General features: G+C 45.2%; 1 protein-coding gene across 2 annotated transcripts in view; it reads left to right on the top strand.

Moving 5' to 3' along the window:
* AMACR (alpha-methylacyl-CoA racemase) overlaps nt 1–23,406 on the top strand; it is a 298,837-nt gene that overhangs the window by 141,008 nt on the left and 134,423 nt on the right. For both annotated transcript variants that reach the window (XM_069220588.1, XM_069220597.1), the window contains exon 5: nt 21,837–22,023. In XM_069220588.1, the coding sequence (XP_069076689.1) occupies nt 21,837–22,023 (187 nt within the window). The remainder of the gene's footprint in view (nt 1–21,836; nt 22,024–23,406) is intronic.

Genomic DNA, 23,406 nt, shown 5'->3' with positions numbered 1-23,406 from the left:
GAATAGTCTCGAGATGAATGGAGATTTCCTGTTGTACTATGGAGTTGTGGAACCATGGAAGCCATTCTTGGTGTGCTTATGCCAGCTGCACCTCTAGAGGTGAGCTAAGCCTTTCAGCAGTGTTCCCTTTTGTTTCTCTTTTTTAGAGGAGATGCTTTGTATCAGTGACATCAGTAGGGAAAATGTAACTTAAGATTGAAACTAACAGTGCTCCAGGATCTCTTTTTCTTGCCTGTTTAAATTGGCTAGTTTGCAAACTTTTGAAGGGTGGTTGTTGCTGTATTGGTTTTAAAAGCTGTGATATGTGACACCAAGAGGAGCAATTAAATGCAGACTTCTAGCCTACAACTCTCCAAGTATCTAATTTACCAGGCTCAGCAAAAAGAAAGAGAAAAAGGCCTCTGCAAGAACTACATTCACCTACATTGGATTTAGTCTGCCAGGTAGGAGTGGGTAAGGGACAAATAGAGACCCCTTGCTTATCTCCAAGCTGGTTGAGGCCTAAAACTCCATTCCAGCTTCAGGATAATTCAGGGGCAAGTGAGGGTTACTCCCAAAATACGTGGAAAAAAACTAACACAGAAAGGTACAGCTTATCTAATGCAGTTCCAACTATCCCATAAAGGTTAAAGTGGGAATGCTGTTGGTATTAGACAAAGGCATCAAGGAAAGAGGAGCCAATAAGCAGTAGCAGCTTTCAGTCACTGAGAGGATCAGCAGAACTGGAGATACAAACCCCAAACAATCTATAGGAAATGAACAATTGAAGTATTCGGACAACTTGTACATCCAAAATATCCAGGATACCTAACTGGAAGTACAAACCCCTAACAGCCTATGTAAAATTAACAATTGAAGTACTCGGACAACTTGTACATCCAGGATACCCAGCCGGCCTCTGACCAGCTACAATATATTGTCTAGAAGGGAGAAAACTTGTTTGGGCATAGTATGTACGTGGCTGAGGCCCCCTAGGACCAACATAGTGAATGGCGTACAGTCGACCGAGAAGAATTAAAGAGCTCACAGGCATTGCAAAGATCCTGCTCCTCTACCAAGTCCACATTTAAGAACATTGTGAAAGAAATTAAAGGCCTAAAGATAGTGCAGCCTGAACAAGGACTGAACATGGAAGTCTTGAGAAGGAAAATAGAAGCACTGGATTATAGGCTGAGAGCTTTATTAAAAAAAAAATAGGAAATGGACAACTAGTTAACTAGGCCTGAGGTGTAATTGAACACCATACTAGACAAGCATCTGCAACCTTACCTGCAAATACAATGATCTTGAGAGTAGATATAAATGCTTGAATATCGATTTAAATGGAGTCAAGGAGGGCATTGTAAAGGGGACTCCAGCTGTGGCTATATGGGTATCCCAGCTGCTGATAATGTGGGATAGGAGCTACGGAAAGAGAAGGCTACTCTTGATTTGCCAATTGCCAGAGCACACACAGTCATGCCAAAAGAACAGTAACCAAATTGAGAACAATAATTGCTTACTTTCAGTATCACTGGATGAAAGAATCTGTTTTGCATATTGGTGGACAAAGGAAGAGCATTACATCCAAGCCTGAATGTTAATTTTTCCTTATTGCATCTGGAAACAACAAGAACGCAACATGAGTTTAGGGCCTTCTACCATGAAGTAAGGGCTATGTTTATTACTTCTATATTGAAGGGGCCCTGCATAAGAATGAATTAGTGGAGGGCCTTCGGGGACTATACAGAACTATCTGATGTACTGCAATTTATTTCACAACCCTAAGATTTATAAAAAGGGTTATGGAAATCTCAAAGTGTTGATGCAGTAAAGAAGAAGCTTGCAAGATTTAAGGTTTAAAATCCAAGAATCCGGGACTGAAGGGAGAGAGTGGGTCAGAGCCATGTTTCTAGGATGGAGATGTTGTCGCCCATTAAGGAGAGGGATGGAGATTGTCTACTACCAGTCGGACAGGCCCTCGGGATAAAGGAGGATGGGTGAAAGGGAGGAAAGTTCGGAGGAGGGGTGCAGAAAATCAGGGAATTAAGGGAGTATACACAGCCATGAACCAAGCCCATAATAAGCTAAGTTGAAGATTAAAATTGTAACTTTCAATGTCAAGATGCTAAACTCTAAAGTTGAAAAGGATTATGCAGGAAATTAATAGTTTCAAACCTTGTATAACATGTCTACAAGAAACTAAAGTTAGAAGAAGGACTAGATTGTTGTATGAAAGATTGAGACCTATTCTCTTCATTGACTGCTCAGTAGAGGCAACAGTTATAGGGATGGTCACATTAATATTTAGAGCTAACTATAATATTGTTTTAATAAATCAAACCCAGAAAGAGATTGGTAGTAGGAAACTTTAATGCCATCTCATTGTATGTAAAGATACTACTAATACCTCAGGGTGCACTTGCATAACCATTGTTAGGAAAGCTATAATTCACTAAAAGATAGCTTAGCCTAAGATGATCACTAAAGATGGCGAAATGCAGAACTAAAGACATACAATCAGTATTCCCAGGAAGCAGCTCAGGGGGTCAGTAATAGATTTCCACATCATTTGGGTCTCTGATCTTGCACCCATCATGTTGACATTAGGAATGCTTGTTCCAAACAACATAATCATAGCTGGACCTGTCCCAGGTTTGTATTGCACGTAAAGAATATGTTGAAAAAATGAAGGAGTTTGGAAAAGATTCATCAAAAAGAATTATGGTACAGGGATTGTTAGTATGGCGTGACACACTTTAATAGCTGGCATTAGAGGGATTACAGAAGACTGTGTAGTTACTAATTGGAGGAAACAACAACAGTAAGAAATGTGCCTGATCTCTAAACTGAGTGCTTTGGGGCATGTTTTTCTTGTAACAAACTTAGATAATAGGCTGCTAAATATTTTTTGTGAGGTAAAAAGACCCACAGCACAGATTAAAGCGCTCAGCAATAAAAGCTTAGAACAGACCCAAGGTTCCAAATTTTTGAGATTGGAACATGGGGATAAAATTGGACCCCCACTGATGGCTCAAACTTAAGCACAGTTAGTCAATCGAGTATTGAAAATCCATACATAGACCTAGAAAATGAGTTCTGCACGTATTTAAAGTCAGCTGTATATTTCTTAAATGAAAAAGGACGGTGGCAGGTAAATTGACAAACTCTTTGCACAAATTCAGCTCCCTTAGCTTTTTCCAACATCAGTAGGAGGACATTACAAAACCAGCTACATTTCTGGAACCCATTGACTCCATTAGGTAGGTCCCATGATGGAAAGCTGCAAGTTTTAATGCATTTCCAAACAAACAATATATGTGTAATTTCAGGAGTATCGCCTTATTTTTTAGATGATTAGAGATATCATGAGGGGAGGCCCTCTTCCATGTTTGTGGTCAGATGCGTGTATTGTGGTTTTCTGTTACAAGGATGAGCACCTCACATATGTAGAATCTTATAAACTTGTATTTCTAGGCATTAGGGAAGCAAAAAAGACCCACATTGTGGATAGAATCAACAATTCAGAAAAATCAACCAAAGAATAATATAACATTTTAAAGGAATTCATTAACCCCCTGCTTGTGCCTGTCCCGTTCCTTTATCCCAGTCTCTCTGAGATGACCTTGCACACCATTTCGAAGAAAAAAATCTCCCAAATCTACCACTCCCTTTTAAATGGCTTCATATAGGAAGTACCAGCCTCTCTCGCCTCTTTAGGCACTAATCACCAAACCCCGCTGGAAAAGGGATCCTTCTCCTCCCTATATCATGGCAATCCTAGCCCAGCACTTCTCTCCATAATCACGAGTCTATGTAAGCCGTCTGAGCACCAAAACTCTTCCTATAAAGTTGAAAGCAGCCAAGTTGAGGCCCATTTTAAAGAATCTCACGGCAGACCCGCTGCAGCTACCTAACTACAGACCAATATTGTTGCTCCCAATTCTCAGAAAAACTATGGAGACTCTGGTTAACAGATAGCTCACACCTTTCCTGGAAAGTTACTCCCTGCTTGACCCCTCTGTCAGGTTTTTCTGCTTTATATAGCACAGAAACTGTGCTGGTGGCTTTTCAAGACACCGCAAGGCTCTCCCTGGACCAAAGTCACCCAGCTGTGTTGTATTACTCGGTGTATTTCCCACATTCAAAACTATCTCATACTTTACATTGATCCAACAGTGTTGGAGGGTGGGTCATTAGTTGTGTGGCCTGCACCAGTAATGGGCCCACTGACCACCACTGGGAACCAGACACCCCATTGTAGTGCTTGACTCTCATAGGGTAGCATTGCAGAGCAGTCCAAGGCTTACTCAGGGGAGGTGGTGTGGGCTAGTGATCCCCATTCAGGAGCATGCATCAATAAATGATTGTCCAGTCTGTGCTTTTTTTGATGAAGTAAAAGTACATTTATGACACACACACACACACTAATGAATACTACGCAACAATTAACAAATATACACAAGTTGATGGAATTACCTTTGGATGACATTGCATAATCATTCCTGTCCCTCCCAAGGGGAGATAGAAACCAACAACGTACATGGCAGAACATTCACTTGTAGTTCTATGCAATATCTGACTTTAACTTGGGAGTGAAAGCACCTGATACTGGCAATAAAGTACATCTACTCTGATCACTGGTGGCTGTCAGAGTCATTATTAAAATAAGCATTACCATGGAACATATCTATGCAGGTTGGAGTGGTTGGCATTGCCAGGATTACTCTCAGCGTGATCTACACAGTCTCCTCACACCCATAAATGGTGCAGGCCAAGGTTCATCATAATCCACATTTAATTATTCAACATAAAATTGATGCACAGTTGCCACAGTCCTTAAAGGACATCACTTGGTTGTTAATCAGAGTGTAATACTATCTCTCATCCCTAAAGGGTGTTGTCACATTTTAAAACACATTTAGCATAACATGCTACCAATTTACGTATAACCCCTAAGAGACTCCATTACTGTAAAGACCACCTGTAATTATAGCCTTTCACCCCTAGAAAATGTTCACCTTTATAAAAATCCTGTTGTTCTCACCATTCAGGGTACAGGTACTCCAGCCATGATCTTCACCCCTAGAGAGCACAGTTCTATCCTCCACAACAAAAGTTCCAGCTAGGACTGGATTAAAAACATGTTGGTGCCCTCGGGGGTTATCATTTTCAAGTCCCACTGAACCTAGGGTGGGACACAAAACTTTCTGTTGGGGGAAAGCTGTGCTTCTCCTGCAGCTCCCCCAATCCATTGTCTTTCTGTTTTGCAGTGACCCCAACTTCCTGGTACCCCCCACAAGCTGAGAAAGGGGCAAAAATGTTGTGCCTCTCAAGGCAATATGGGGTGCTTCCTCTGGGGCGTGCGTATTTAATTAGCAGCTCTCCTGCAAAGCCGAGGAGAGCCAATTGCTTTTTTATTTTATTTTGTGTTGTACCGCGTACTGCTTTTGCTTGTGGTGTCCGGTCCCACGTAATGTTGCCTCATTGAAGGGCGGCTTGGGGAACCCACAACCGGCTACCCTCGCCGGCTTCACAAGCATGCAGCACTCAAAAGCTGCCACGGGAGCCGGTAGCCTCAGTTCAGTCTGCCCACTACCGCAGGTGGATGTGTGCAGTGGCCCCGCCCTCCCTGCTCCCACCGGTCCTGGGCACTGGGAGCAGGAGAAGTGGGCCAGCCTTCTTGCTGCTCCAGGGGCCCAGGGATGGGCCCTGGGCCCCCTTCTCTGTTAGGATCTTTACAGGGAACGCAATAGGGCTCCCTGGCTTTACATTGGCTGCTGGCCCTGCCTTTACCCATCTTCACGGGGGCACAACGGTGTCCCCTGGCTCATCTTCTTCGCGGGGCCCGGGATGGGGTCCCGGGCTCCTTCCTCTGCGAACAGGAGTAGTGTAACGCACTCCCCTGCATTGCTCTTTTTCTTGAGGGCAGCCCCCGGGCCCTGGCCCACCCTGGGGCACTGACCACAGCAGTGGCGGAACCCCACGCACCTCGCTGCTCGCTCCAGAAAGGTCTGACTTTCTAGCAGCCATAACTCAGGCCCTCGTGGGGCATTTTGGACGATCTTGGTGTCATTTCACTATTGGCGGTGAGCCTTGGCCACCAGGAGCACTTTCTTCAAACCACCATGCCTAGAGGGTTCCCAACTTGGTTATGGAGCTAGTCCCAGGGACTCACTGCACAATTCTTTCATGTGGGTGTCTTCTTTTCTTCTATTCAGTGTGCTTTCCTTGTGCCAGGGCCCAGTCTTGACCCCAACTGATCATCAGGAGCTATAAGGGGGCCATCTGAACTAGCCCTGGCATGCACCTCTCTGGGTCCAAGGTCATTCCGGGGCAGAGTCCTTGCCCCAGTGGGCAGGCAGGGGGTTCTTCTTTCCAGTTGTCCATGATACCTGTCTTCTGTCCCAGTGTCCTGAAGAGAAGCACAACCAAGAGAGGGAGCGCTCCCCTGTGCAAGACCTTTTTAGTGGGGGGAGGAGTGTCCAGCAGGACTGTGCCTCTGGCCTATCCAGATGTGCCACATCACTTCTCTGCCCCTGTCCCAACCTTCCTGCACAGTAGTCTGCGATAGCTCAAAATGGCGTTGTTCAGTAGTTGGTTCCCACATGTGCTCTGAGAGTCTCAGCCCCCTCCTCTCTGACATTCATTACAGGGCCTCTAAGGCCCAGTTCCTGGCACAGAATGACAGCTGACTAATTGATTCAAGGCTGTGCTTGGGCAGCTGGAAGAGTAGTAATTGGCCATAATCCTGGACACAGAAAGACAACATTCCTTGATGGCCTATAAGCTGTACAAATATGCTTTTCTAACCTTCTGCATTATTCTTTTCATACAGGTTACAGTGTACATTGATGCAACACTGGAGTCTGTGGACCCTAGGGAACTGGAGTTACGCTCTAGGCCAATCTTTCCCTTTGGCTTATAATGATGTGTCACTACAGTGAAAACAGTAAAGCACACTGACTATCTCTCACATGTGTGCACCTATCTCGTAAGGCCTACTCTAGGTCACCACCGACTCAGAATGGTCCCTTCTGCGCCAGGTTGCCTAAGCACAGTTCTTGGGTTGTGCACCTCAGGAGTCCTCCCTGTGCAGCTCTCACATGGGTACACACAAGTGTGCACACATGGTCACGTGTAAGAGGCCCTGGGCCTCCCACCCTTGCTTCCTCACAGCAGCCTTTGCTTAACACAGTGGCACCGGCGGTAAACACGCACAGTCCATTTTAACATAGGTGTACGTTGGGTGAGTCCCAATCTATGAGGCTCTCTCATAGTTAAAGATAAAAAAACAGATGATTAAAAAGTGAAAAATCAGGGTGGACCTGATAGTCAGAACTGTCCTCTCACAAACAACTTGCAGAGATATGTGTTGTCTGAAAAACCCTGGGCTGGCTCAAAAACTTTCTGAGGAGTTGGACCCAAACGCTGCAGCTGATAGGTGATAAGATAATGCATGTTTGAATTGTATGAGGATAACACACAGCTTATCATCTCCATGGAGCCAAATCCTGAGGTCACTAAATCACATTCAATAAATGAATGAATAAAAAGTGGCCTCTGGATGTCCAGCAGCATTCAAATAATGGAAAGAGTGAGACCCTGCTTTTTGGCAAGGCTCACGCCTTTAGGTTCGAAGACTGGTGGCTCCCAGAACTGGGGTCGGCCCCTATCCCTAAAAAGGTAGTAAGAAATCTGGGCATCCTGATAGACAACAACCTGTCTTCGAAAAAAAAAGGTAAACTCCATCTACGGTACCTGTTTCAGGACTGTGTGCCTACTTAGGAAAGCTTTTCAGTAGCTCCCCCTACAGACCAGAAAATCCCTCAATCAGGTACCTATTGTAAGTCGCCTGGACTATGGCAATGCCCTCACGGTAGCAGGAAATTAAGCTCTCCTGGCTAAACTTCAGGTGGTACAAAAAATGGCTGCCCACTTGCTTTATAACTTGCCACCCTGTTCCCCTTCAGAGCCTATGCTCAAATATTTGCATTGGCTACCTATAAAAAAGTGTTCCCTTTTCAAACTCCTTTGCCTAGTCCACAAGTCCCTATCTAGAAACGTCCTCCTCTACCTTCATAACAAGCTGCAGCCTTACACACCAGCGCACAACCTCTGGTCAGTGGGCAGGATTTAGTATGCCCTCACCCCATATGTGGGGCCAGATATGGGAGTACGCCATTTTCATATCTGGTCCCTCGTCATTGGAACAGGCTGCCCTTACATAAACGATTGTGCCCTGATCTAGCCCTATTAAAAAAAATCCTCAGAACCAAGCTCTTTTGACTCTTTTGATTCCTTCCATCTGTTAATGTGCAGTTAGCACTAAGAGACCATCTTGGGGTTGATTTGTTTGTGTTCTATAAATGTAAAATGTATTTATGTAGTTAGAAATGGGGTCTGTAGTTGACAGTCAGTTTACATCCTGTCCAGGTAGGGACCCTCACTATAGGAAGGGTAAGAGAGCCACACAGCTAAGATAACCCCTGCTGCCCCCCTTGGTAGCTTTACACACACACAGTGAAAACACCACAAAAGTACTCAACATCAGTTTAGAAAAATAGCCAATATATATCTGAGTAAAACAAGACCAAAATGACAAAAACCCAACATACACAAATAAAGTTTGTTTCTGACATTCACACAGCGGTGCATGGATTTTCCCCCACAGGTTACCAGCTTCCACTTCTAAAGGCCCAGGGACTGGATTTGGTGCTACTTAGCAAGTCAGGACTCTCAGCAGGAGAGCCCAGATACTGGCAGATTAAGTCTTTGATGTCCCTGAGATTTCACAACAGGAGGCAAGCTCAATTCAAGCTCTTGGAGAACCTTGGAAAGCAGATGTAGAAAGCAAAGTCAAGTCCTTTCACTCCCAGGACAGAAGCAGCAAGCCAGCACAGCAAACCAACAGGCAACGTGGCAGTTCCTCGTACAGCATACGACTCTTCTGCCTGGCAGAATGTCCTCAGTCCCGAAGGGTTCTAAAGTTGTGGGGTCAGCACTCCAATACTGATACTCATTTCTGCTTTTAAAGTAGGCAAACTTCAAAGGAAGGTCTTTGTAGTGCGCAAGACCCTGACGCTCCCTGTCCTGGCCCCAGACACACTCCAGGGGGTTGGGGACTGCTTTGTGTAAGGACAGGCACAGCCCTATTCAGATGCAAGTGTCAGCTCCTCCCTCCACTCTAGCCCAGGAAGACTCATCAGGATATGCAGGACACACCTCAGCTCCTTTTGTGTGACTGTCTAGAGTAAATTCACAAACAGCCCAATTGTCAGTCTGACCCAGATGTGTATTCCACAGCCAGGCAGAAGCATAGAATGGTTAAGCAAGGAAATGCCCACTTTCTAAAAGTGGCATTTTCAAACTTACAATTTTAAAATCAACTTCACCTAAAGATGTATTTTAAATGGTGAGTTCAAAAACCCTAAACTCCATTTCTCTATCTGCTCCGACTGGGAAATTGCACTTAAAAGATATTTATAGGCAATTCCCATGTTACCCTATGGGAGAAATAGGCCTTAAAATAGTGAAAAACAAATTTAGCAGAATTTCGCTATAAAGACATGTGAAACATACCAGTACATGTCCTACCTTTTAAATACAGTGCAACTTGCCCATGGGGCTGCCTTTGGCCTACCTTAGGGGTGACTTACATGTAGTAACTGGGAAGGTTTGGGCCTGGCAGGTGGGTACACTTGCCAGTTTGAACTGGCAGTATAAAACTGCACACAGAGACACTGCAGTGGCAGGTCTGAAACATGTTTACAGAGCTACTCTTGTGGGTGACACAATCAGTGCTGCAAGCCCACTAGTAGTATTTGATATACATGCCTTGGGCACACATAGTGCACTTTACTAGGACTTACCAGTAAATCAAATATGCCAATCATGGACTCACCAATCTAACTAAGACTGAGAGCACTTGCACTTTAGCACTGGTCAGCAGTGGTAAAGTACCCAGCGTCTTAAAACCAGCAAAAACAGATTAGAAAAAATAGAAGGAAGAAGGCAGAAAGTTTGTGGATAACCCTGCAAAAAGGGTCATTTCCAACACAACCCCCTCCGAGCCTAAAGCCAGGGGCGGCCAATCAGTATCTTGCTGGATTTCCCCGCTTAGGGCGATAGAACCTGGACAGTGGCCTACTACTGCAGGGGCCTTTGCCAGTTCTCTGCCTCTCTGAACCTAGGTGGATCCCTCTGTCTACATTCTCAGGGCCCACTGAACTAACCCAGGGGGGATCCCTTCTCCTCATCTGAGGACTCCATCTGTGCAGGCCCTAACCTTACCTTGTTCACAGATGCATCCCAGTAGGCAGACAGTAACGCCAAGGCCAGCAGTTTGATGCAGCCCATTCCACCCTTTGGACCTGACTTTGGTTCCCCATCCGGGAAAACTTTGACCATAAAGACAACAACCAACGGAGGCCACGGACAGCTGTCGGTGTCAGGAGTCAGGCCTCAGGCCACCTTGGGGTCTCTGGCCTCTGTGGTTTTGAAAAGTGGGGGGCAGTAGCCCCAGGTGCCTGGCACCCTTTTTCCACTTCACCTCCCACCAGTTCAGGGGTGGTATCTTGAGGCTGGTCACTCACCTTAGGGTCTGTACCCTCAGGCTGAGCAGGGGACTCTTGCTGTGTGCTAAACATTCTGCTTTGGAGGGGTACCCCCAGACAACTGAACTGTGAGGGCACCTTTGGCTGCCTCCCCTCCCAGTTCCCCTGACACCAGGGGCAACTCATTCCCCAGAAGGCAGTCTGTGTGCATCTGGGGACTAACTATGACTCTCCTCTGGGTCACTTCCCCACCCCACTCTTTGGATACCACAGCCATAGGGCTGGTGTCACCCTGCAAACCTGGCTGGTGTACTGCTCGGGGGAGCCATGCCTTTTCACCATCATGGTATGGCTAGCCCCACTGTCCCTCAGAGCATTGACTAGGACCCCATTCACTGTCACCTGGTGGAATTGACGACTCTCACCCTCAGACTCCACCTCCCAACTATGGGATAGCATGGCATGGTCTATGACCTGCTCCTGGGGACTACCTTCTCCTAATGCCACATTGGCCACCCCTGTAGAGGGGCCACCAGTGTGGGTTTTCTTAGGACAGGCAGTACCCTTTCTTGTGCCCTAACTGGGAACACTTAAAGCACCTGGGTTGAAAATGGGGTGCCATGGGCCACCGCTCACCAGAACCTCCCTCCTTTCTGTCAGAAGGGACATGGGGCCCTTTTTCTCCCCCCTTTTCCTGGGATCTTTCTGTGTCTCCCTTGACCTTCCCCTCTTTCTTCTGCATGGGACTTTGCCCTCCCTTGGCTGAGTCTCCCACATACAGTGTCTTGCGGACCCTGGTACTCATCCAGCAGTTTACCTCCTGAGCAAGCTTCCTGGGGTCAGTAGGCCTGCTCTCAATCAAGTGCTGGCACACCTCTGGAAAACTCAGACTAGACAAGTGCTCCCATACAAACAAGTTGTACAGCCCCGCCCCTGATAATGTGTCACCTCACTGCCTTCACACAGCCATCCAGTGCTCTGCAGAAGGAACCACACACTTAAGCCAGGTCTGAGAATCAAGTTTCCTACTCTTCGTGAACTTCCTCCTCTACATCTCTGGTGTTAGGCCATACCTAGTGATGAGGGCATCCTTCATCCTGGTGTAGTTGATGTAACTAGCTACCCCTAGCACCACAAAGTGTCCCTCCCCTCTGCTGTGAAGTAGTTCCACATGCCCACCCTCAATTTCTCTTGGGGATCCCATGCATGTGTAGTGCTGCCTCATAGCCCTGAAACCACGTGTGAATGTCATCCGCCTGAGTGCACTCTTTCTCTAGATTCTTGGGAAGGTGCACTCTTCGCTCAGACTGCACTGTGCCACCCTTTGTGCTGGGCCTGCTCCTCAGATCTAGCTCCTTCACTAAAAGCAATTTCCTCTCCTTTATGGTGTTTCTCTTTTTCTGCCTCCTTGTTGATCTTTGCCAACTCCAGCTGAAGTTCCCTCTTGTTAGACCTGACAGCCTTAAGGTGGTCACACCTAACTTTTGGCCTGCCTCCCTCCACTTTTTGGACACTGTTTCTGCTGGCTTTTAGACTCTGCGGACTTTACCACTGCTAACCAGTGCTAAAGTGCATATGCTCTCTCCCTTTAAACATGGTAATCTTGGATCATACCTGATTGGACTATTTAATTTACTTATAAGCCCCTAGTAATGTGCACTATATGTGCCTAGGGCCGGTAGATTAAATGCTACTAGTGGGCCTGCAGCACTGGTTGTGCCACCCACTTAAGTAGCCCCTTTTCCTTGTCTCAGGCCTGCCATTGCATGGCCTGTGTGTGCAGTTTCACTGACACCTCGACTTGACATTTAAAAGTACTTGCCAACCCTAAACCTCCCCTTTCTCCACATATAAGTCACCTCTAATGTGTGCCCTAGGTAACCCCTAGAGCAGGGTGCTGTGTGGGTGAAAGGCAGGACATGTACCTGTGTAGTTTACATGTCCTGGTAGTGTAAAACTCCTAAATTCGTTTTGCACTACTTTGAGGCCTGCTCCCTTCATAGGCTAACATTGGGGCTGCCCTCATACAGTATTGAAGTGGTAGCTGCTGATCTGAAAGGAGTAGGAAGGTCATATTTAGTATGGCCAGAATAGTAATACCAAATCCTGCTGACTCGTGAAGTTGGATTTAATATTACTATTCTAGAAATGCCACTTTTAGAAAGTGAGCATTTCTTTGCACTTAAATCTTTCTGTGCCTTACAATCCATGTCTGCCTGGGCTTGGTTGACAGCTCCTTGTGCATTCACTGAGACACACCCCAAACACAGGGTACTCAGCCTCACTTGCATACATCTGCATTTTGAATGGGTCTTCCTGGGCTGGGAGGGTGGAGGGCCTGCTCTCACACAAAGGACTGCCACACCCCCTTCTGGGACCCTGGCAGACCGGATTGAACTGAAAGGGGACCTGGTGCACTTCTTAGCCACTCTTTGAAGTCTCCCCCACTTCAAAGGCACATTTGGGTATAAAACAGGGTCTCTGTCCTACCTCATCAGACACTTGCTGGAGAAGAAACCTGAACCAGAACCTGCATCCTGCCAAGAAGAACTGCCTGGCTGCCTAAAGGACTCACCTGGCAGCTTTCTAGAAAGGACTGCTGCCTTGCTGTTGCCCTGCTGCCTTGCTGAACTCTTGTCTGGCTGTAAAAGTACTCTCCAAGTTCTGAAGTCTCAGGACCAAAAAGACTTCTCTTTTTCATTTGGACTCTTTGTGCGCCGAAAATTTTGACGCACAGCTTGTTCCGCAGCGAGAAAAACGAAGCACACCGACGCTGATCGATGCAACGCCTTCGGGGCGACTGGAACTTCGGCACACGGCCTCGCAAGGACAACGCCGCCCGACTTCCAGAGGGGAAATCGATGCGACACCTGCCGTGAAAGTGAAACTTCGACGCACAGCCCCGCGGAACGACACGCAGCCGGAAAACCAGCAGGAGAATCCACGCACAGACCCGGGACATCTGGTAATCCCCGCTATCCACAGAAAGAGACTGTCCGCGCGCCGGAAAACAACGCACGACTTCCCCGCGTGAAAAATAACAACACAGGTCTGTGTGTGCTGGGGAGAAAATGACGCACACACCATTTTTCCACTCATCTCTTCTTCTGCGGCCCCTTGCGGAGATTTTCCACTCCAAACCAGGTACTTTGTGCTTGAAACAGACTTTGTTTGCTTTTTAAAGACTTAAGACACTTCATATCACTTTTTAGTGATATCTCTACAATTTCACATTGCATCTTTATTCGTTTTTTACCTACAATTATCCTGATAAATATTATATATTTTTCTAAACACTGTGTGGTGTATTTTTGTGGTGCTATATGGTATTATTGTATGATTTATTGCACAAATACTTTACACATTGCCTTCTAAGTTAAGCCTGACTGCTCGTGCCAAGCTACCAGAGGGTGGGCACAGGATAATCTTGGATTGTATGTGATTTACCATGACTAGAGTGAGGGTTCTTGCTTGGACAGAGGGTAACCTGACTGCCAACCAAAAACCCCATTTCTAACACCTTTCATGCTGCAGCTTAAGTTTTTCCATCTCCATTTGATGCCTCCAGGTCTCCCGCCTGTCCCTCAGCTCCTCTGGGGCCAGACCTCTGGTGGAGACACTGCTACTTGTCCTCAAGAGCTTCTCTCTCCTAGGCAGATCCTGGTTATCTACCACTACCTGCAGGTTATCCTGCTCACCCTCCACAACAACATTCTCATCCTCCTCTGCGGGCCCACCAGCCTCCTTTGCCAACCAGGTCCTCAGCACCTTTTGCAGCACCTCCTTTTTGTTGAGGCCTTTAATTGGACACTGGAGCTGCTTACAAACCTTTCTGAGCAGAGACACTGAGTATGTCATCAACTTTTCCTGCTCAAACACTGTATCTACAGCAACTGTTGATGGCTTCCCAGACTGAGACGTGCTTGTAGATAAGGCTCAAAAGCTGCAAAGTTTAAGAAGACAAGACAAATCCAAAAACTAGAAAAAAACAGTATGTGGTTGTGTAATGGTCTGCAATCAGAGAGTAGTGTACACCAATCTCTCTATGCAAAGTACAAAGGTAAGTCCTTTCCTCACCATTGATCATCAGTGTTAGAAATGGGGTCTGTATTTGGCAGTCAGTTTACATCCTGTACAAATAAGGACCCTCACTCTAGTCAGGGTAAGGGAGCCACACAGCTAAGATAACCCCTGCTCACCCCCTTGGTAGCTTGGCACAAGCAGTCAGGCTTATATCAGAGGCAATGTGTAAAGCAGTGGTCTCCAAACATTTTGATGCTGTGCCCCCCCCCCCATTTGAAAAATAAAAATCATTGATCCCCCCTCAGATTTTTTTTTAATTATTTTATAAAGATCCCAATGTTTAAATATGTCTAAGCCTATTTAAACATTGCAGTTAAGTACTGTTACCTTTTAAAAAATGCAGTAACATGCTTCTACTTAAAACAAAGGCCTTTTATCTGTAAAATGCTTCTTTTGGCCAGAGTCTGGCGTCCCCCTGTGATCACTTGAGTTCCCCCTTTGGGGGGCCCACCCCCCAGTTTGAAGACCTCTGGTGAAAAAGTATTTCTACACATACACACAGTAACACAGTGAAAATACCTCAAAAGTACTCAACACCAGTTTAGATAAATAGCCAATATTTATCTGAGTAAAACAAGATCAAAACAACAAAAAGCAATATACACAAATAAGGTTTTAGCTGCGCCATGTTGAATTTGGATTTCGTCGTAAATGTGCTTGAGAACCACCGGGTCAGTGCAGCTTTGGGGCGTGGTTTCATTCCCTGCGGAGGAATTTCTGGTGTTTGAGAGCTGAGTTTATTTGTTGTACCATGTCACGTATGCATGGTTTCAACGGTTTATTTTGTTGCTAAGCAACCAGCACGTCTCCACGGACTACCTGCTTTGAGTCAAGCTTTTCTCCAATGTGTGGGCAATCAAAAGATATCCTCTGTCCTGTCGCGGTCAGCCACAACAAAAAACAACTGTTTTTGTGTCTATTGTTAGATTTATGCCAACATTTTGTTTTTAACAATAATATATATTACAAAAAGAGAGAGAAAAGAAGAGAAAAAAGACAGGAAAAAAGGGACACAACATAAAAATAAATAAATAAATAATCTACCACGTTCATTATAATATGGAGGGATTTGCTGCTCCAACATTTTTTCTAAATGCTCCTGGCGAACCTATCACAGCATGGGAGGACTGGAAAGAGGGTTTTGAGGTGTATGTCTTGGCTGTTGGAGGTGATATATTCACATCATCCAGGAAACTTGCCATGTTAAAACACTGCCTAGGAGGCGAGGGCAGACACAATCTAAAATATTTGCCTGATCTGGGGGATGAAGACTCAGAAGACAGAGATGAGTATGACCTGTCTATGGAACAGTTGGATGGAAATGTTGGCAAGAAAAGGAACATAGTAGTGGAGCGGTTTAAGTTCTTAAAGAGATCCAAACTACCTGTTGAATCGGTGGAAAGTTATGTGTCTGGGTTGAGAGCCTTGGCATCCTTGTGCAACTACAAACATTTCCAGGAAGAGATGCTAAGGGACCAGCTAGTTTTAAAGGCTCACAACAAGAAAATACAGGAAAAGATACTTAATATGCAAGATTTAACTTTACAATTAACAATTGACATAATGAAAAGGGCAGAACTAACTGATGAAAGTTTAAAGGAATTGTCAACTCCATCAGGAACAGTGAACTTTATTCATCAGAATGGAGCCAAATCTAAAGGAACGGATCAGCCGCATGCATTTACAAAATCAATTGAAAGGGGTGACTTAACATGTTTCAAGTGTGGCTTAAAGGGACATTTAGCATCTGACACACGTTGTCCTGCAGTCGGCCAAACTTGTCGGAGGTGCAAAGCTAAGTGCCATTTTGCAAGTGTATGCAAAGGAAGACAGTTTGGTGATAGGAAACTTAAGGGGGTGGTGAATTCTGTGGAGGGTAACAATGTTCAAGATGTTGGTCAAGAATATATTTTGCAAATTGTGGACGTTGGTTGTGTGAGGAGGAATGGTCCTCATGGTGTCATTAGTATCGATGGAGTGGTTATAAGAGTGATGGCTGATTCTGGTGTATGTTATACCTTAATTGGGAAGGAGCACATCTCAAAATTTCCAGATAGAGAAATCAAACCTCCTGAGCTTAGTAGCCTATGGAAGTAAGCCTATTGATTTGGTAGGATTCATGGAGGCTAATCTGGAGTTTCAGGGTGAGAATGCTACATCCAAAGTACATTTTGCTGAGGAGGGAGCTAGTCTGTTGAGTTGGCCGCAACAAAAGGATCTGGGAATTCGCTTGGATCCACACCACCCTGAACAAGTTCTTGGTGCATACACGGAAGTTCAGAATGTCGTGGTTCAGAATCACACTTTTGTGGAGGAGTACCTATAGGTCTTTAGGAAAGGGTTGGGCAGACTAAAGGGATTCATGCATAGGATTTAAATTGAAACAAAAAGCCATTCCCAAAGCTCATAATCCTCATCCCGTCCCTATTGCCCTCAGAGAACCATTGCGTCAAGAACTGGCTAAATTGTGTGATCAGGATGATATTGAAGAGATTGAAGCATCTGAGTGGTTGGCCCCAGTGGTTATTGCAAGGAAGGCTAATGGAGATTTCCGTTTATGCGTGGACCTCTGAGATCTTAATGCAGCCATCTGGGTGGATAGGCACCCTTTGCCTAATATTGGTGAAATGCTGACCATGTTAAAGGGGCCAAGGTGTTTTCCACTCTAGACTTTTCATCTGCGTACCATCAGATAGTACTGCATCCTGATTCTCGTGCACTCACATCCTTTATTACTCCTAATGGTGCGTTTAGGTTCTAGCACATGCCTTTTAATTTAGCCTCTGCGGCAGCCGTCTTCCAGATGGCCATGCATCATCTGTTTTACTATGTTTCATCTATGACGTATTTCCAGGACGATATTTTAGTGTTTGGAAGGGATCGTAATAAGCATGATTGTACCATGAAGAGAGTGCTTGATATTTTGAGAGATGGCGGACTAACTATCAAACTGGAGAAGTGAAAAATTGGTGTACCCACGGTGGAGTATTTAGGTCATTGGATAAACCAGAAGGGCATATCTCCTAAATTGAAGTTGGTGTCAGCCATTGTGAATGTACCTTCTCCTGGTAACAAGGATCAGCTTAGATCATTTTTAGGTTTGGCTGAGTACTATTCGAGATTTATTGATATGTTTGCTGATAAAACAAAGTGTATGATTAAGTTGATGTGCAAGAAAGAGTGATTTGCCTGGAGTGAGGCGTGTGAATCAGAATTTGTGGAACTGAAAAGGTTGATCGTGGTTACACCTGCACTTAAACTGTTTGATACGAAAGATCAGACCATTATCAACACAATGCCAGTTCTGTTGGTCTAGGCGCAGTTTTGCTACAGGTGAGAGAGGGCAAGGAGGGAAACATTGCGTACGCTTCCAGACCTTTGAAAGATGCTGAGAAGAATTACTCCACCATTGAAAGAGAAGCTCTTGCTTGTTGGTGGGGTGTTAATTATTTCAGAAAATATGTATGGAGTACAAGTTTTGTCATTAGAACTGACCATCAACCTTTAATTGATGTTTTTTCCACAAAGGTTGCAGGCAGAGCTACTCCTAGGATAGCCTGATGAGTGAGGAGGATGTTGGAGTATAACTATACAATGCAGTACATGCCAGGCAAAAGAAATGTATTACTAGATTGTTTATCCAGGTTGCCTTCAAATGAGGAGGTGGGGATGGATGAGGAATGTGAGGAAATGATTGCAACTGTTAGTGTGGATATTTTCTTGTTACGGATGGCAGAATTTCACATGTTGAGTGGTTGAAGGTTGTACAGGAGGATCTAGTTTTGCAGGAAGTTTTGAAATATGTACGAGAAGGCTGGCCAGCAAGGGGAAGTGCTTCTGTGGATGCAGAACATTTCCGCCAGGTGAGTGTTGAGTTATCTGTTGTAAATAACTTAGTGCCTCATTCTGACCCTGGCGGCCAGCAGTAAGCTGGCGGTAAAACCACCAACAGGCTGCCGGTGTTCTGCCAGCTATTATGACCGTGGCACAATAGCCACGGCCATACCGCCGGACCCTCCAACATACCAACAGGCTTCGAAGCCTGGCGGTCTAATTCCCAACCTCCAGCCCCATTGCGCATTTCACTGCCTGAATTTTGGCCAGTGAAAAGTGTGACGGGTGCTACTGCACCTGCTGCACATCAACATTGCCGCCGGCTCTATTATGAGCCAGCTGCAATGTTGATGTGACTTTTCCTCTGGGCCAGCGGACAGAAACACTGAAACAGCAGTTGTAAACACTGTTACCGTCCACTGGCCCAGCGGAAAAGTCATAATTGGGAGCCAGAAATACCACCAGCACTGGTGGTATACTGCCGCCCGCAGCTTCGGCGGTCTTGGAGAAAGACCGCCAAAGTTGTAATGAGGGCCTTAGTGATGAGAGGGGAACAACTTGTGGTTCCTGTTGGGTTGCGAAGGTGGGTGTTAAAACTTGTCCACACAGGACATTTGAGCAAGAGTGCAACTAAGAGGCGTATCAGGTTGGAATTTTGGTGGCCCGGTGAAGACAGGGATGTAGAACACCACATCAGAGATTGTGTTTTATGTGTGTGGAGTGACTAGTCCCAGAGAGTTGTGAAGAAACCTCCTATTGACTCAGACAAATCAGATGGACCATGGAAGTAAATTGCTATGGATATTGTGGGACCGTTGTATGCCTTAGGCAAAATACTCTGGTAGTGGTTGACTACTTTTCAAGATGGCCTGTTGTAAGGTTTGTGGAAAATGTCACGACTGATGTTGTAGTACAGTTTTTGATTGATGTGTTTGAATCAGAAGGTGTACCAGAAGCTATTGTGTCTGATAATGGGGTGCAATTTGTGTCTAATGTCATGGTTGATTTCTTAGAAAGATATGACATTGAACGCATTAGAACGTCTGTTGAGAGGTGGAACAGAACTTTGAAAGAATTTAAAACTAGCTTTGAGTAATGAAGTAAACTGGTGTAAAGCTGTGAAGGATCTGATTTGGTCATACCACACCACTCCACATTCTGTAACAGAGTTATCCCCATTTGAAGCAATGAGGGGAAGGAAGCATAGAGCTCTGGTGCCAAAGGGTGTTGAAAAGAAGGTTTAGTTGGAAGGGGAAGATGCTATGTTTCGTGGTTTCGTGTTGGTGATCGGGTTCGCATTCTGAAGGGAGACATAGGGCCAGATGTAGCAAAGGGTTTTTACCATTCTGTGTCTATGGGTAAATGTGTTCGTACATATGGCCCATAGTCCATAAGTGTGATTTCAAGTTTTCTGAGCCTTTGAAAGTTGTCAAAGTGTATGAGTACTCGTTGTTAAGTGATGGTAATGTGGAATAGAAACAAAGTGCTGAAAGTTGTGAGGTGCAGTGATTCAAAAAGTTTTGTTCATGAGTCAACCGAAGATGTTCCTTCTGTACCTTCTTCTCTGCAGAACAGAGGGCCTTTTCTGCAAGACAAAAGAAAGTTAATGTTGCCAAGGAGGTTTAATGAGTTTGCCATGTAAAATAATGTATAGTTTGTCAGGCTTACTCCTTGGTATGGAATGTTTATGTGCTTGTACTGTATTTTGTTCATTTGTTTTTTTTCTTTCCCCAAAAAATTATTAAGGAGTGGGGATGTGTAATGTCGTCTTCTCGTGGGTGAGTATTGCGCTCACCCAAGAGGAGGAATTCCATTAAAGAACGGTGCTGACGACATTTGTTGTAGCCTTCGGTACTGACGGGAGTTGTTGTAGCCTCCCTCCCGGTAGGATGTGAATAAATCACATTTACTCACCACACCTGTGTGCTCCGGTTCGTTTCAATCTCCCTTTCTATAATGTGTATTGAAATGGAACTTTCCTTTTTTATTATGCAGAAAATAAAGTGTTCACGTTCTAGCTATGTCTATTGTACGTTTCTATGCCTTGCCTCATCCTGCACTCCAGGTTGGACTTGTTTTCATCTTTTGATGAGGGAGAGATCTGCTCAGTGCATTCAGATTCCCGGTACGACACAAAATGTGGCTCTAGTCGACTTTTAAACTCCAAAGTCCTCTATTGTAGCTCCTAAACTGTTCATGTGCGTTCTTAGTGGAAGTGTGGTAAAAGTGCATAAAAGTTCTGTCATATGGCACACGCCCAGTATTTTCACCTTCAGTCATGCTTGCTTTGCCTGGGTACCATTTTCGCATAGGTATGCGGCCTTATGTGCACGAGAATTATGATGACATGAACTTACTGTTAAATCTTGGATAATATGCAGAGGTATGTGCAGGACACTTTTATGTTAAGTAACACAGACTTGCTGTAACACCTAAATTGCATGGGCATGCTACCTAGAACACACATGGGAACAGGTACAATCTCCTAATTTCCCAGCATCCATTATATGCTCGACCACCAAAGAAAAACAACAAATTGTGGGCCAAAAGAACTTGTTTTTGGCCAATGCAGATATATCTAAGAGCAAGATCCTGGAATGTGGCATGACTGCTCGTATGAGTAGAATGTGTAAGTCCCGTTATGTTTACCAATGAAATAATAGTATGGACAGGCTGCTACGTGAGTTCCATCAACACAATAAAGTCACATGCCACGCTGGTTTCCACGACTGGTTGGCCGAGTGCTAAATTTCAGCTATCCCGCCCCTTAATTTTCTCTCCTTGCCCAGCGTCTGACACAGGTAATGGTGTGTTTCTAAAGCATCTCTACAGCGACCACTCTGCACTTCATTGTCTTTTAGTCCACTGCACTTTTGACCCCAGCACTTTAAGCCTGGGATTTTATTAACACTGTCTCCTATTTGCACTAATTAGTACCCGTGATGTAGATTGTTTAAAACCTTTCAGGAATGGATTGCATCTTTTATGATGTCTTCTGCTTTTCTCATATCATGCATTTGCATCTATTTTAAAATGCTATTTTACCTTGTTTGCTTTGATGGACTTGACTGTCTGAGTAAAGTATTTTACATTGGAATCTAAGATCTTATCCCACAGCCACTTCTCATGTTCCCTCATGGTTGTTAGTCATATTATGCAATATATTTCTTCTGAACTGACTTAGTAGTTTCGGCAAACAAATACAAATAAAATACATATTGGATGTTAAATGAGGCACGCAAATTGAATTCTTTGGTCTTCTCCATAAATGTACTTGTTGGCATAAATCCCTCGTTTATGTGCCCAGCTGTACCTACAGGGTGACATCCAAGCTGTATGGTTTCAAATTGTTTTAAAAATATTTTCTTATGCTTGTTTTTTCAGGTAGAGGGTGCGGCTTATGTTGGATCTTTCTTATGGACATCAGAAAACGCAGGCTATTGGCATGCCTCTCGTGGAGAAAATGTATTAGATGGTGGAGCACCATTCTATGAAACATACAAAACCTCAGATGGGAAGTTCATGGCAGTGGGTGCAATTGAGCCACAATTCTACAGTATGTTGTTAAAAGGTAAGCCGGATACACTTACTAGGTCTTGCCTACTGACAGCAATGTCTCTACGAGGGGTATTGTTTACTATACAGAGCATGGAGCCTGCACGTTACTTATCATTTGTTGGCATCATTGTCACTCTTCCTTTCTGCCTCCTAATTGGCGAGCACATGCTGGATGTCACTTCATTTCTATGTGGCTTCTTCCCCTACCCATCCACCCCTTTGTCTGTGTGGCTTCTGCTCCCGCCCACCCACCCCTTGTCTCTGTGGCTTCTGCTACCGCCCACCCACCCCTGGTCTGTGTTGCTTCTTCTCCCACCCACACACCCCTTCCGTGTGTTGCTTCTCCCACCCACACATCCCTTCCGTGTATTGCTTCTTCTCCCGCCCACACACCCCTTTTCTGTGTGGCTTCTTCTCCCTCCCACCCACCCGTTCTCCATGTGGCTTCTTCTCCCTCCCACCCACCCGTTCTCCATGTGGCTTCTTCTCCCTCCCACCCACCCGTTCTCCATGTGGCTTCTTCTCCCTCCCACCCACCTGTTCTCCGTGTGGCTTCTTTTATCCGGCCACTCATCCCTCCTCCGTGTGGCTTCTTCTCCCACCTACCTCCCTCCGTGTGGCTGCTTCATCCCGCCCACCCACCCACCCCTCCTCCATGTGGCTACTTCTTCTTCCGCCCACTCGCCCCTTCTCTGTGTGACTTTGTTATGTATGCTCTCATTATTCTAATGAGACTACTGGATTTTGAGTGGCAGAATTGCCTGCGGTGTGGGGAGTCTGAGTCTGGCCCACTGCAAGTGACACCTGTCGCTCCAATCTGGGTTTTGTTCCGGCTAACTAGTAGTGCCTCATCTCTACACAAGGGCAGGGGTGACTAGGCAGCCGAGCGCATGACATAATTGGTTTCTCAGGAAAGCCGTGGTCACTCAGGTCTCATCCGTTTCTCTCAGTTACATTTGTCTCATATATACAATGACAAACAGAGGCAGTATATGTTTCAATAATGTTTTTAATGAAGCAACTGCATCTTATATAGCAAAGCGTGAGCTGCAATAACCACGATGACACAGCATGACAGTCTTAAAATTGTGACAAGGAGAGTGAAGCATAAGAATAACGCTACTATATTGTCACTACAGTCATTAGACTAACTCCTAGCTAGGCTATGATAGAGCACAGCATGTTAAGCTCTAATTCTGCCCTTCAGGTTCCCCTGGGAAGACATCATCCCCAATACCTGAGCAAAGGCATGTGGTCTGCAGAACAGCTGCAGCGAAGCATTCGGCAAACAGCATACAGACGTGGTTCTCTGGCTGGAATCTCCCTCTAACATGTAAGGGACAGGGAAGTGTTTTTATAATAAAACAACTAATATTCGGAGAAAATGTCCCTACAT

Source organism: Pleurodeles waltl, chromosome 1_1 (assembly GCF_031143425.1).
Source record: "Pleurodeles waltl isolate 20211129_DDA chromosome 1_1, aPleWal1.hap1.20221129, whole genome shotgun sequence".
NCBI lineage: Eukaryota > Metazoa > Chordata > Amphibia > Caudata > Salamandridae > Pleurodeles > Pleurodeles waltl.
The sequence above is the reverse complement of the archived record's forward strand: the minus strand, read 5'-3'. Positions and strand labels throughout refer to the sequence as shown.